Source organism: Triticum aestivum, chromosome 4A, assembly GCF_018294505.1.
Source record: "Triticum aestivum cultivar Chinese Spring chromosome 4A, IWGSC CS RefSeq v2.1, whole genome shotgun sequence".
Taxonomy (NCBI): domain Eukaryota; kingdom Viridiplantae; phylum Streptophyta; class Magnoliopsida; order Poales; family Poaceae; genus Triticum; species Triticum aestivum.
The window spans coordinates 747022511-747035486 of record NC_057803.1 but is presented as its reverse complement, the minus strand read 5'-3'; the positions used below and the strand labels follow the sequence as shown (position 1 = coordinate 747035486).

The following is a 12976-nucleotide window of genomic DNA, read 5'->3' as shown; positions in this document are numbered from 1 at the left end:
GTTGTTGTATTCAAGTCGCATTGTACGCCTCTTGTATGTATCCCCATCTGTTATGTAATGGTAGGATATAATGATATCCACCTTGCAAAAGCGTCTCCAATATACGCTTCTATCCTTGGTGGGACCTTCGAGTTCCTTTAGGATAGGGTCGCATAGGGGCGTGACATATTATCTCTAGAAGAGATCCGAAACCTGGGTAAAACCTTATGTCCTTGTTACCATCACATCTAGGCTACTAACTCGGCCCACTACCCAAGATTCATTGGAATCGACTCCTCCATTGGTGTCGCATACAGGTCACACTACGTAGTCACTTTGATTCAATGGATATCAAGGTCAACAATCAGGTCGGCACCGACATCTCCTTTGTGCCAGGATAGGCCAATGTCTTCGGCAGTGTCGCCATCTTAGCCGATTTGGCTGGCTACTTATGCCAGATCGACGACGGACTCCTGAAGTGAGCCAGACCTCTCGAGCTAGCTCTCAGACCAGATCGAGGAGCCGCTAGGCTCACCCGTCCTAACGTCAAAGTCAAATTGTGCTCAGGATGAGGGTGAGAATCTCTCATCGGACCTGACGACATAGCTCGGGACCCGACCAGTCAACCTGGCCCAACACCAAGACCTTGGACCGATGTCAGATCGGAACTTGGGAAAACCGCCCTCGGTCTGATCTCAGATCAGCCCGGAGAGGAGCACATGAAAACTGAGGAATTCTCTACCTTTGGCAATCGAGTCCTGGGGAATGGGGGAATCGAAATTTTGCCCCCATCCACCTCCAATCTTGTTGCAACCATCGAAGGTTCAACCAACGGTGCTTATATCGATGAGTACATGCAGATATATATCGGTGTCTATGGAAGTGCAGGCCTCGGGGCTAGTACCCAGCTTAGGAAAGTGGGTCCAGAATTTCACCCAAGCATGGCATGCCCAAACGATGCCCCGCTCAAATCCGAGCCCTCCAAAATTTTTGTCTCCCACATACAGTACTGCCCTGGGAGCACCAGACAGCGATACGTCTCTAATGTATCTACCTTTTCAAACACTTTTGCTCTTGTTTTATAATCTAATTTGCATGATTTGAATGAAACTAATTCGAACTGATGTTGTTTTCAGCAGAACATCCATGGTGTTGTTTTTGTGTAGAAATAAAAGTTCTAGGAATTGAACGAAACTTGGTGGAGATTTTTTATTGAATAAATAAAAAAAATACTGGAACGAAGAACCACTGGAGGGGGCCACCTGCTGTCCACAAGACAACAGAGCGCGCCTATCCCCCTGGGCGCGCCATGATGTCTTGTGGGGCCCAAGAGGATCCTTCTAACCTAATTCCACCTCCATAAGTACCGTCTTCTCGAGGAAAAAAATAGAGAAAAAGTTTCATCGTGTTTTACGATACAGAGCCGCCGCTACCTCCCGTTCTTCATCGGGAGGGCTGATCTGGAGTCCGTTCGGGGCTCCAGAGAGATTCGTCGCGTCGTCTTCATCGGGAGTATTGACCTCCTTCGTAGGCTTGCTAAACGGTGGATGAAATTTGTCATGTAATCGAGTCAAGTTGTTGGGGCTTGATCCTTAGTATTCACTATATTCTGAGATTGATGTTGCTATGACTTTGCTATACTTAATGCTTGTTACTAGGGCCTGAGTGTCATGATTTCATATCTAAACTCTTTATGTTTTCATCAATATATTTGAGTTCTTGAACCTATCTGCTAGCTGTATGCACTTGTTATTGTTCTCAACCGTAGACCCCAAAGTAACAATAATTGGGATACTCTCTGGGAATAATGGTAATGCGAGGAGTTAATGTATTCATCATGTGTTAATGCTTTGATACAGTTCTCTATTAAAAGGAGGCCGTAATTGCCCTTAGATTTCCTTATAGACCCTGCCTCCACTGGAGGGTAGGATAAAAGATGACATACAAGTTCTTATTATAAGCACATATGACTATATACAGAATACATGCCTACATTTAATTGATGAATTGGAGCTATTGTGTATCGCTCTAGATTATGACCGTTGCATGCATGATGAATGTCTTCCACACAAATATCTGTCGCCTATCCAATGCTTTGCTCATATTGTCTTTGCTAAGTTAAAAATGTTGTTGCTGCTGCTGTCACAATTGCTACAAAACTGCTACTATCACTGTTACTGTTACTATTTCTATTGCTACCGCTACTATCAAACTATCATGGTACTGTGCTACTAAACACTTTACTGTAGAGAAATAACTTTTCAGGTGTGATTGAGTTGACAACTCAATGGTAAGGCTCATAAATATTCTTTGCCTCCCCTGTGTCGAATCAATAAATTTTGATGAAATACTACCCTCGAAGACTATTGTGATCCCCTATACTTGTGGGTTATCAGACAGATGGACATATGAGATTTATCCCTCGTTACCAAGAAACCAGGCGAGATGGTCCGTCAGTTATGGTCCCATTTTCTATTAAAAAATGAAATCTTGGACTGCAGCGATACAGAAGCCCTATCAGCATTCTGAGCTAATATACATGAAGAATGGCTTTACATGGACCTCATCCGTCATCGACCGAGGACCGTAGGTGAACCGGAAGACTCCGGGCTGGCCAAGGAAAATGCAAAGCTCCAGCCTATAGGGTCACTCGTGGTTATACCTAGCCATGGGCCGGGCTGGGCTTGGGCCCACGGCAAAAAACTGAGGCCCAAGCCCTCTCAGGCCCTACCATCGGGCCTACTATTCAAGCCCAAGCCTGACCCATCTGGTAAAAAGCCCTGAAAAGCCCTTAGGGCTTAGGGCCGTGGGCCGGGCCTCTTCCTTAAAATGCCAATATGCCAAGCCCAAGCCCAAGCCCGTTCAGGCCCTGCTGGTGGGCTCAAAACTCAGGCCCAAGCCTGGCCCACGGGCAAGCCCATCTGGCCTAGGCCCTGGATTTTAGGACTGGGCCGGAGATGGTCAGGACTACTCGTGGTACCTAGAGCAGTGATGTGGCGAATACCACGTTCCGGCAAAAACAAGACAAGCCCAGTGGACAGCAACCACATATTCATAAAAAGTGTTACGTAGCTGGCAACGACATAGGTCGCAGCTGGACACAATCCTCAAGCAGCCGTGCACAATACACCCCGCGACACTGGATAAACCTGTTTCCCACATAAACGGACACTGTTGGGTTATGAAACAGGTAGCAAAAGCAGGCCTGGTGTGGGAGGTGGATTTGTGGTCTATGGGATATCTACACCTATATGAGAAAACAATTTAGTAATTCAACAAAGAGTCAAAAATTCCTGCAAATATTTTTGAAATAAACTTGACCTTCTATTGTACTCGTGAGAAAAAAAAACACACAAAAAAATCTCCCTTTGACTTCTTTTCAAAAAAGACAAATTTTTGGCTAAAATAGCGTGAATAGTGACCTATAAAAGCAAATAAATGTTGTCTTTTTTGCTGTGAGGTCAACTTTTGTTTTTTTCGTGAAAATTTATATACTAGTGCAAAAGTAAGTCAAGTGTTTTGTCAAAATAGTTCTTACCTATTTTGACTTTTTATTAAAATATTAAAAAAATCCTCATATAGGGTGCACATACAACAGGAACACAAATGTATTTCCCGCCTGGTGTGCGTCAAATAGCCTGGCTGACATGAAAATATCAATAGTCATGCCAGGGAAGAAGAGTCTACCATCCACAGGGGAAATATAGAGGAATATGCATGATTTATGAGACGCACTCCTCACGGAACCAGGGGAAACAAGCTCTTCGAGAGGTCTGCGCCGCTAAGAAGCTTCAGTCAATTAACTAACAGTGGTTGAATATTCCGATTACATTCGATCCCGGGATCACTCTGGGATCCATAACCGAGGAGTCGCCACCCTTGTGCTTGACCCAATAATCGACAACTTTCACATGTCGAGTGTCCTAATTGACGGTGGCAGCAGCCTTAACCTTATCTATGCAGAAACCTTGAGAAAAGATGCAATTCGACAAGTCACACATCCAGCCGAACAAAACCACCTGCAAAAAGCATAATCCATGGCAAAGAAGTACACTGCACAGAAAGAATGACATTGGACGTAGTATTCGGAACTCCCGAACTTCCGAATCGAGGCTTTGAGCTTCGACATAGTCCCGCTCCGAAGCGGCTATCACACGCTACTCGGCTGATCCGCCTTCACATGGATCCATGTCGAGCCCCATTACGCATATACAAACTAAAAATGTCAGGACCAAACGGTGTAATTAATCACAGTGCGTGGTGATCTAGACCGGTCATTCAGAACCGAGGATAAAACCACAACTCTGGTTATCGAAGCCCAATCCGATGCCTTAGTGGCCGAGGAGTTATCCGAACTGCAAGCAAAGGTCGGACGAGTGTGGCTGGACACTGCAGGGTGTGCTAGCTTGCGGGCTGCCCTCCTGGCGGTACTCGCGAATTATCCGGACACCATATTAACTAATCTCCCCAATGCATAGGAGTTTAGCTTTTGCAGCTAAATTTCACTTGTTTAATTGTTTATTAACTAAACTCTTTGATGCATTGGTTGGTAGGTATTTTACATAGGTCCACGTGTCTAGCATCGTTTTTTCTTAGGGTTATCATCATACTCTGTCTCCTCTTTAATTTTGCTTTGTCGTGTCATTTTTTGTCAATGTGACTGCACTGTCGATCAGCTGAAGATTTGCAATGCATTCACGTGCGCGCACGCGAGCTAATTCCCCCCAACCCCTTGGAACCGTAATTTCCAGCAGATTTCCTCTCCCTTTTCTGATTGAGATATCCAAGGCGCCATCACCGGGCCCGCAGCGTACCGAAAAGAGAGTAATGAGAGTCGCTTCTGCGCTCTCTAGCTTAGCTTTTAGAGGTGGTAGAATTTTCGTCGTAGCACCATCACCGGCCCACATCAGATACTAGTGTAGACGCCAACGCATTACACGTTTGCTGCGAGACAGAAGCTTCTTGAGGCTTGCAATCAGTAGCAATTCTGTCACTGTATTGTAAATAGGAAGTCAAAATATGGCAGATTATCTAAAAGGACCAGTCGATCTCATAGCGAATAACTTGCAGCGTTACCAGGTTCATGCATGATCCACCTCTATCAGTGGTTCCGCATTACCGGCCAACCACCTCTTCGTGATACCAACTTGCCATGACGTATATTATCCTCCATCCATCCCAAAATAATTGTCACTCACTGGTTTAGTACAAATTTTTATACCAAATTTATATTAAGCCAATGACACTTATTTTCGGATGGATGGAGTATTTGGCGCATGAGTCGAAGCTTAATTTGATGGGTAGATATAAGCAACGGCATATTAAATTTTATTTTTTCCCATACAAGGAGCTCTATATCTTCTTCAGCCGTTTTGATGTTGTAGGTTACGTTTTATTCAGGGTCGTCTAAATATGTAATCACCGTGGAACTCTACACTATGCTGTTAGCTAGTTTTCTGTCTCATAATTAACGCACGTTTGGATTGAGGCAGTGTGTGGTGGGTTTCCTGATAGTACTCTAGCAACTATATTTCCGTTATACCTCCAAAAAAAATCCGTTATGAAATGTAATGATAGTCTGGTTAAACAAAAAAAAACAAGGAGCTACATGTCCCCAAACGAAATTGAGAACACATGCATCATTGAAATCGAGCAACAGAAGACGGGCACATCCATGCAACCAGAGTAAGGTAGCACATCTACCACAGCCACACTTGCAAATCCTATACTTACGAGCAAGACCATACGGAAACACACGGGAGGGGTATTGTGGCACGCGGGTGCAGGGCACCGACCCCATTTTTTCTTTTGATTTTTGATTTTCAATCTTTTATATTTTTTGAATCAAAAGACTAATTTAAGTTCCGTTTCCATATTCATGTTTCTTGTGACGAGTATGTTTTGACAACTTTTTTAAAACTTCATCAAGTTTCAACTGCTGAAACATTGTACGAGTGAACGAAAAAAAACACATGTTTCATAAACTAAAACTTAAAGTTGGTGCATCCTCATGGGGGGTCCAACAACTTTGTGGATTGCGAGGCAATCAAGCGACCGACAAGGTTGGGAAGGTGTGTGCCTCTGGGAATTTTTGGGAAACCAATGTAAGGAAGGATGAGTGTATCTATCCAGTCACACTCAAGCAAAGTTCAACCGGATACCCAGCTCCCAGCACAAGCTAAGTATCTGGTCACTATAAAAATGAAAAAAAAAACAAGCTACTTGCTATCTGCTGGACACATCTCCGGACAACGCCACATACAATATGTATGTCGATGTTGATGTCCCTTTGGAACTAGTCCTGTGGTACTAATTAAAGCAGTTTTTTATCACCCTACTCCTACAGTCCTACGTCATTCGTGATTCTTATTTTACTATCAACTGAATGACGTTGGAAGACTATAAATTCACAGGGTAAATCCGCTTGTAAGATGCCTAGGCAGCAAGCCTCCCCCATCCCTTGGCCTTGGCCTAAGCCTGCGCGCGGTTGCTTCTCTGCGACTCTGTCCATCGATCGAGGTACGTCCACTTTCATTCTCGCTGATACTACAACAAAACAACAACAACAACAACAACAACAACAACAACAACAACAACAACAACAACAACAACAACAACAACAACACGCAGTGGTAAAAACTGTTAGGCATAACTCCTCATTGGCCTTCAGTGAATAAGGTTTATGTTTGTTCGTTAACACGTAGTGGTACTAACTAGCTAGCTACATCAATCCATCAATCGAACTGGTTGCCGTTCATTTATTTGTCTTAGATCACTGGTAAACAACGCCCGCCCGCACCGGTTATGAGAAATTTCTTTTTTAATTTGGGACAGCACCTCGGTTATGAGATTACCCCTTCTTCTCGTAATAAGAATAAAGCAATAAAAAAATCACAGATAATTTGAGCTTAGACCTCTCAAATTAATATCCCAAACTTTGGCCCGAAATCCGCTTTGGAATCATTTCGGTTTGGAATCACTAGATGTTGACAAAAAATAGGCTAAATCCAAATTTGGCTTGAATAAATTTTATTTGAATTTAGTTCAAAACTAGTAGTCCGAAATTCCGAGGCACGATACATATAGTTTAGTTTAGAATTTGTCCAGACAAAACCTTGATTTCTAAGGTTGGTTACTCTAACTTTTATTAAAGGAAGGAAAGACTGGAATCACGAGATGTTGACGAAAACATACTACGTACAAGGCACGTGACCTCACCGTCGTCTCTCTTGTCCACCACTACCACCATCTATTCTATTGGCGTTGGGTTGGGCAGCGTGGATCTGGCCGGACTGCTCCCACTACTCAACGATCCGTCGGTGTTTGGATTGCCGCCCGGTCTGGATCCGGAAGCGACCAAGAGGTTGGAGATGCCCGCCATCGCTCTTGTTTAGGTGGCGAGATGGGACGGCTGGCCGTGCCGTCACGGGAGCCGCACGCCGCGGGTGTGCCGGTACGGCCTAGAAGACATGGGGTCGGGTTCCTCACGGCTTCGAGCTCCCGTGCACTGCGTCGCTTGTATTGCAGCCTTCTTCACCAACTTTGAGGGCTCCCGTGATAACTGTCAAATTCTTTTGGTGCAAACGTTCCTCTCGTCTCCCTCTATGTCCCCATCAAGCCTCAACTAATTTGGAACTCCTCTCTGCTATCTCTGTTCTACTCTCTCCGTCTCAAAAAGCTTGTCTTAGATTTGTCTAGATATGAATGTATCTAGACATGTTTAATACATCTATATCTAAACAAATCTAAGATAAGTTTTTGGGACGAAGGTAATACTACCTCCATACAAAGTTGAGTCGCTTATTTTGGGACCGAGGGAGTAGTACTTATTATGGTGTCAGCTGGACCGAGGGAGCATCTCTTGTTTCTGTCACATAAATAAATTGCATTGGTTCAGGACTAACATGTTAAACATCCTGTTGATCATATCAACAAACGGAATTTTTATCATCATAATTTGATCCTTGTTGTGCCATGTATGAAGAACCATGCAGAATAAACTGCGCACCACCACCAAAAATACCTAGCATGTTCTGATTGTAATAACTGAAAAAACAGCCTTATCAATTTCAAAAGCCATACGAAATCATCAGATTGACCGATCTCTGTCATTTGCTGTCAAAGTAGCTACTCTTCTTGCTAAAACTAATTATGAGTATATAATTGAGGGAGTCTACTGAATATTAATGAACAATGTGTCTGCAGGTTGACACACCCTTAACCCGAACCTCTCCACGCCCTATCCGGCCACTGAGAGAATGGGTTTAGTCTGGAGCCATCCTGCGGCGACGCAGCCTATTGTGCTCAATGAACAAGCCATAGTCGACAACCTTACTGAAGATAACGTGGAAAGGATGTGGGCTAGCAGAACCACATGGGAGGACGAACAGCTCTACTTAGTCCATGATCGGGGCGCTATTGAAATCGGTCGTCCTGCTACTCTGGCCGTCAAGAAGTTCCAGAATGAGAACCCAGCACTGCAGGTGGACCGCAATGTCAAGTACCGCTACAAGTCGGAGATGATCCTGTTAGTCAGCAATTCTCACGATAACATCATCAAAGTTGTAGACCTCATCAAGAGGGAAGACGCGATCATGCTCGTTTACGAGTATCCGGTGAACGGAAGCCTTCAATCCTGGCTGCACCAACCGATGGATGCCAGTCAGCAGCTAGGCTGGCCACAGAGAAAGTTCATAGCTGATGGTGTGGCACAAGGGCTTTGCCACTTGCACCATGGATGCAACAAGCCGATTGTCCACCATAACATCAGCTCTTACAACATCTTGCTTCATCGAAATTTCAGGGCTGTGATAGCCGGTTTTGGCGCTGCGCAGATAAACATGGCCGGGCTCGGCCAACCGTTGCCAATCACAGACCTGCCTCCTGGTAACTTTGGGTATGCAGCTCCAGGTACGTTGGGTAATTGATACATGCATGCAATGCAATTTTTTCTTTACTAGGTTACTCTTTTAGCTAGTACTAATAATTGATTAACTGCAGAATATGGGATTGCGGCAGGCGAGCTGACAGAGAAGGTAGACACGTATAGCTTTGGTGTGGTGCTGCTGGAGCTTGTCACAGGGAGGGTAGCCAATGGAGGTGGAGCAGATGGTCATTTGGCGATTTGGGCACAGGACAACAACAATGATCTGATGGCAAACCATCTGGAAAGGTTCAGGACTGCCATCGACGAGCGCATATCAGATCAAGCAAAGTACTTGCAGGAAATGGCCTCCGTATTCATGCTAGGAGTGGATTGCACCGTCAAGGATCCGCAACAAAGGCCGTCCATGCGGATGGCTCTCAGACGACTCCGCTGCAGACGTGGCCGATTTGATGACCTCCTTACCTGCTATTAACTCTGATTCCAGTAGGACTAAGTGCCTTAGTTCAGGTCTGTTTGAAATGGTGGTAAATTTTATTTGGGCATTGGACCGGTGTCCACACAGAAAATACTACCATTAAAACAGAAGTCCTACTTTGCGCACCTAATTGTTTTTTTAGAAAAAAGGGAAAAAGAAAAAGGAAAAAAGAGAGTTCTTTTTTTAGCATGTAGATCTGATGTATTCACAAAACTTATAATATACACCAGCTAACTATTATACCACTGTCCAAGCTATTTCTTTCTGTTCTTGGGTGCAATACACCTGCTTCACAGCTCGGGAGGAGAAGAAATTGCAAAAAGAAAAAAAAGATAAATACTTGAACAGAATGAGAAGTGGACATTGACTAAGAAAAGATGACAACAAATAATTGCAGAACGGTATTTGAGCGCGCTGTCGTAAATTTATGCATACAGTAGCTTACTATGGTACCATTTTCCTAAGTATTTCATGCTAGCAACATGTTGTCAAATACACTGTGAGGAAGGAGATCCTGAAGAGCTTCTTCAGCATTAATTTTATCAATTTCAAGCAGATCAAGCAGTCCCTAATCTTGAGGTTTGGTGAGTCTGGTGACATTGTCTGTGTATTTTTTTTTTGTTCTCATAAAATTTAAACATTCCTGATCTTGTAATGCGCTGAGTTATGCAGGTCAAGCTCCCCCCTCCCTTCTTGTATGTTCATTCATGATCATATTAGCTAACCATGTAATGCATCTTTGTTGTTTTGGGGCATTCCCATGCTTCTTACAAGAACCCTGGCAAACCTTGATTATTATTATTTTTGCTTGGGCACCTAATGGAAATAACACTGTACACAACTATTTGCTAAATTGGATGCATTGACAGGTAGACTAGTACTATTGACCATCTAATTTGGATATATGATACGAATGAAAACCTTGTCATTTGAAAATTATAGATGTTTCTCATAGATATTGTGAACGGCAAAGAGAGCCTTGGCTCAATGGTTGGGCATGCGGTTATGCAGCCTAACGATCCGGGTTCAATTTCTAGAATTGACAGGTGATGCACAGGGGTTTTCTCCCATTTATTGAGGATTAAGCTTGGTGTGTGGTGGAACCACTCATCAAGAAATATCTTGATACTCATTTAAAAAATTCTGAGGACCATGTTTATCTTGGTACTCATACTAAAATGGTCGTATGCATCCCTAATTGGTGCAGAGACCGGGAAGTGAAAATCTCTCCCATTTTAAAGAGGGAGGTACCAGGAGCCACCTGAGGAGATGAGAGAGGGCGAGGCGGAGACGAGGCCACCTGAGGCAGCCGGACTACCGCTGCCGCTTCCTCGATCCTCGCCAGGCGGAGGTGCAGGGGCACATCAGATTCATCCGTGCTCTCCTAGTACCCTAGCGGCGGCGCCGTCGGGAGGAAAGGAGGGGCCGACGGGATCGGGTGATGACCGCGGTGACCTGCCGCACGGTGAGATTGAATGGGAGGAGGCACGATGGGTACAATGGCGGGCGATCTTCTCCGACGAGACGGATCCGGTCATTTGGATCAAAGGACGTCTTCGATTTACTCCGCCTTCGCGATGGATGGCTCTTCTCGATCTGGAGAACGACGTCCTCGCTGGCGATTTTCTCCCGGACGGCGACATGATTGAGGTAGGTATTAAATTCAAACTTGATGTTTATGACGTGGTTGTTGGCGATTGTGTGCAGCTGGATTTACAACCGAAGGTACCGGAGATGATCGATCTGACGGAGCCGATGGTTCATACACGACCGGGAGAACGGTTTTGGGCGCTTCCGGAGAGCGACGACGAAGAGCAGGTGGAGGGTCATGTCCCCATGAAGAATGCCGGAATGCCCCTGGCCTCGCAGAGTGCTGTTTCGTTGCCGGTGCCCAAGATCACGACCAATTTGGCGATGTAGGCATCAGAAAACTGATTTGGCGCATACTAGTGATCCCTATTGGGCCCCGGCTCACTAGTCCTCCTTGGCGCGTTCTCATATACAATCATTTTGTTCTTTCGCTACTGTTTTACTTTCGTTCGGTCTTTTTAGCTCCCTGCTTTCTCTTATACTCCCTCCATTCTAAAATATAGTGCGCCCGCGCTTTTCAGGTCCAACTTTGACCATAAAGTTAACCAACGAGACCGACTACGGCGGGAGAAAAAATTATATAATTAAAAACTTTTTTTGAATACGAATTCACTCGTTATAGTTTTTGCTCCTGCGGCAGCCGGTCTCGTTGGTTAAAGTTATAGTCAAAATTGAAGCACGGGAATAGAGGAAGCACTACATTTTGGAACGGAGGGAATAGTACTTGGAAACAAAAATAAAAGGTATACGAAATAGAAAAAATAAAAAAGTTCAGAATTTTATTTAAAAAAAGTTAAACAATTTTAGAAAATTATCGAATTTCAGAAAAAATAATTGAATTTGAAAAATAGTCATATAATTCTTCAATAGTTCATCAAATTTGAAAAGGTTCATCATTTTTGAAAAAAGTCAAATTTTAAAAAGTTCGTCGATTTGGAAAAAAGAAAAGGAAAAAGGAAAAAAAGAAAGAAGAAAAGAAGGAAAAGGAGGTAACTAATCACATTAAATTGGGGTGGCTGAGTGGTTATCGCGGCATGCTTTGAATCAGGAAGTCCCTGGTTTTAATCCTCCTCCATGCTCACAGTTCAAAAAACTGATAGTTTCCGTTTATTGCTGGTTAAAAAACAGAAAAAAACAAAATACATGGGCCAGCCCCACTCGCAGCAGAGAGTCTGCGCTTTAGGCGCCCGTTCGCAAAATGACCTATAACGGGCATCTAAAGCACCAAATAGGAAGCGCCCTTGCGGGGGAGCTCCTCGGACCTGTAGGCGCCAGAAAACTGACTTGACGCACAATAGTGATCCCCATTGGGCCCCGGCCCACTACTCCTTCCTCGCTCGTTCTCACCTACAATCATTTTGTTCATTCGCTACAGTTTTTCTTCGGTTCAATCATTTTTGCTCCCTGCTTTCTCTTATAGTACTTAAAACAAAAAATAAAAAATGTATACGAAATAGAATAAAAAAAGTTCAATGAATTTAAAAAAAAATCATCAAATTTATTAAACAGTTTATCGATATAAAATCTTTGTGTATTTAAAGAAAAACTGGTTAACCTTTTTTAACAAGAAAACAAGCCCAAGGATATGGTCCGATAGCGATATGCTAGGATAAACCCAAGACTGGGACTCCAGCATTCTTTATGTCTATTCTTAATGGACGAATTGGTTGAATAGTCCCCCCCACTTTCAACCGGTTTATTTTCAATCGGTTTTTCTTCGTCCCACCTCCCACCAGCCCCTCCCACCGGTTTTTCTCTTTTCTCGTCTGACCGGCAATACCCAACGTATTTATGGTAATCAATCATAATTAATCCACGTATAGTAATAAATCAATCCAGGTATGGTAAGGTCATAACTCAGGAAATTTTGAATATGGCAATTATATGGTAATAAATTTAAATTACCCCAAAGGCTATCAATCCAGATATGGTAAGGCCATAACTCGGGAAATATCGAATATGGTAATAAATTTAAATTACCACCAGGTATGGTAAGGCTATCCACGTATAGTAATAAATCATATAGTAATAAATCATAATTAATC

General features: G+C 43.6%; 1 protein-coding gene across 1 annotated transcript; it reads left to right on the top strand.

The window, feature by feature from the left end:
* Window positions 1-5539: 5539 nt before the first annotated feature.
* On the top strand, window positions 5540-9338 carry LOC123084575 (receptor-like protein kinase HAIKU2). The gene is made up of 3 exons (XM_044506101.1): window positions 5540-5546; window positions 8248-8889; window positions 8980-9338. The coding sequence occupies exons 1-3, from the start codon at window positions 5540-5542 to the stop codon at window positions 9336-9338; spliced, it is 1008 nt and encodes a 335-aa protein (XP_044362036.1).
* Window positions 9339-12976: the final 3638 nt, after the last annotated feature.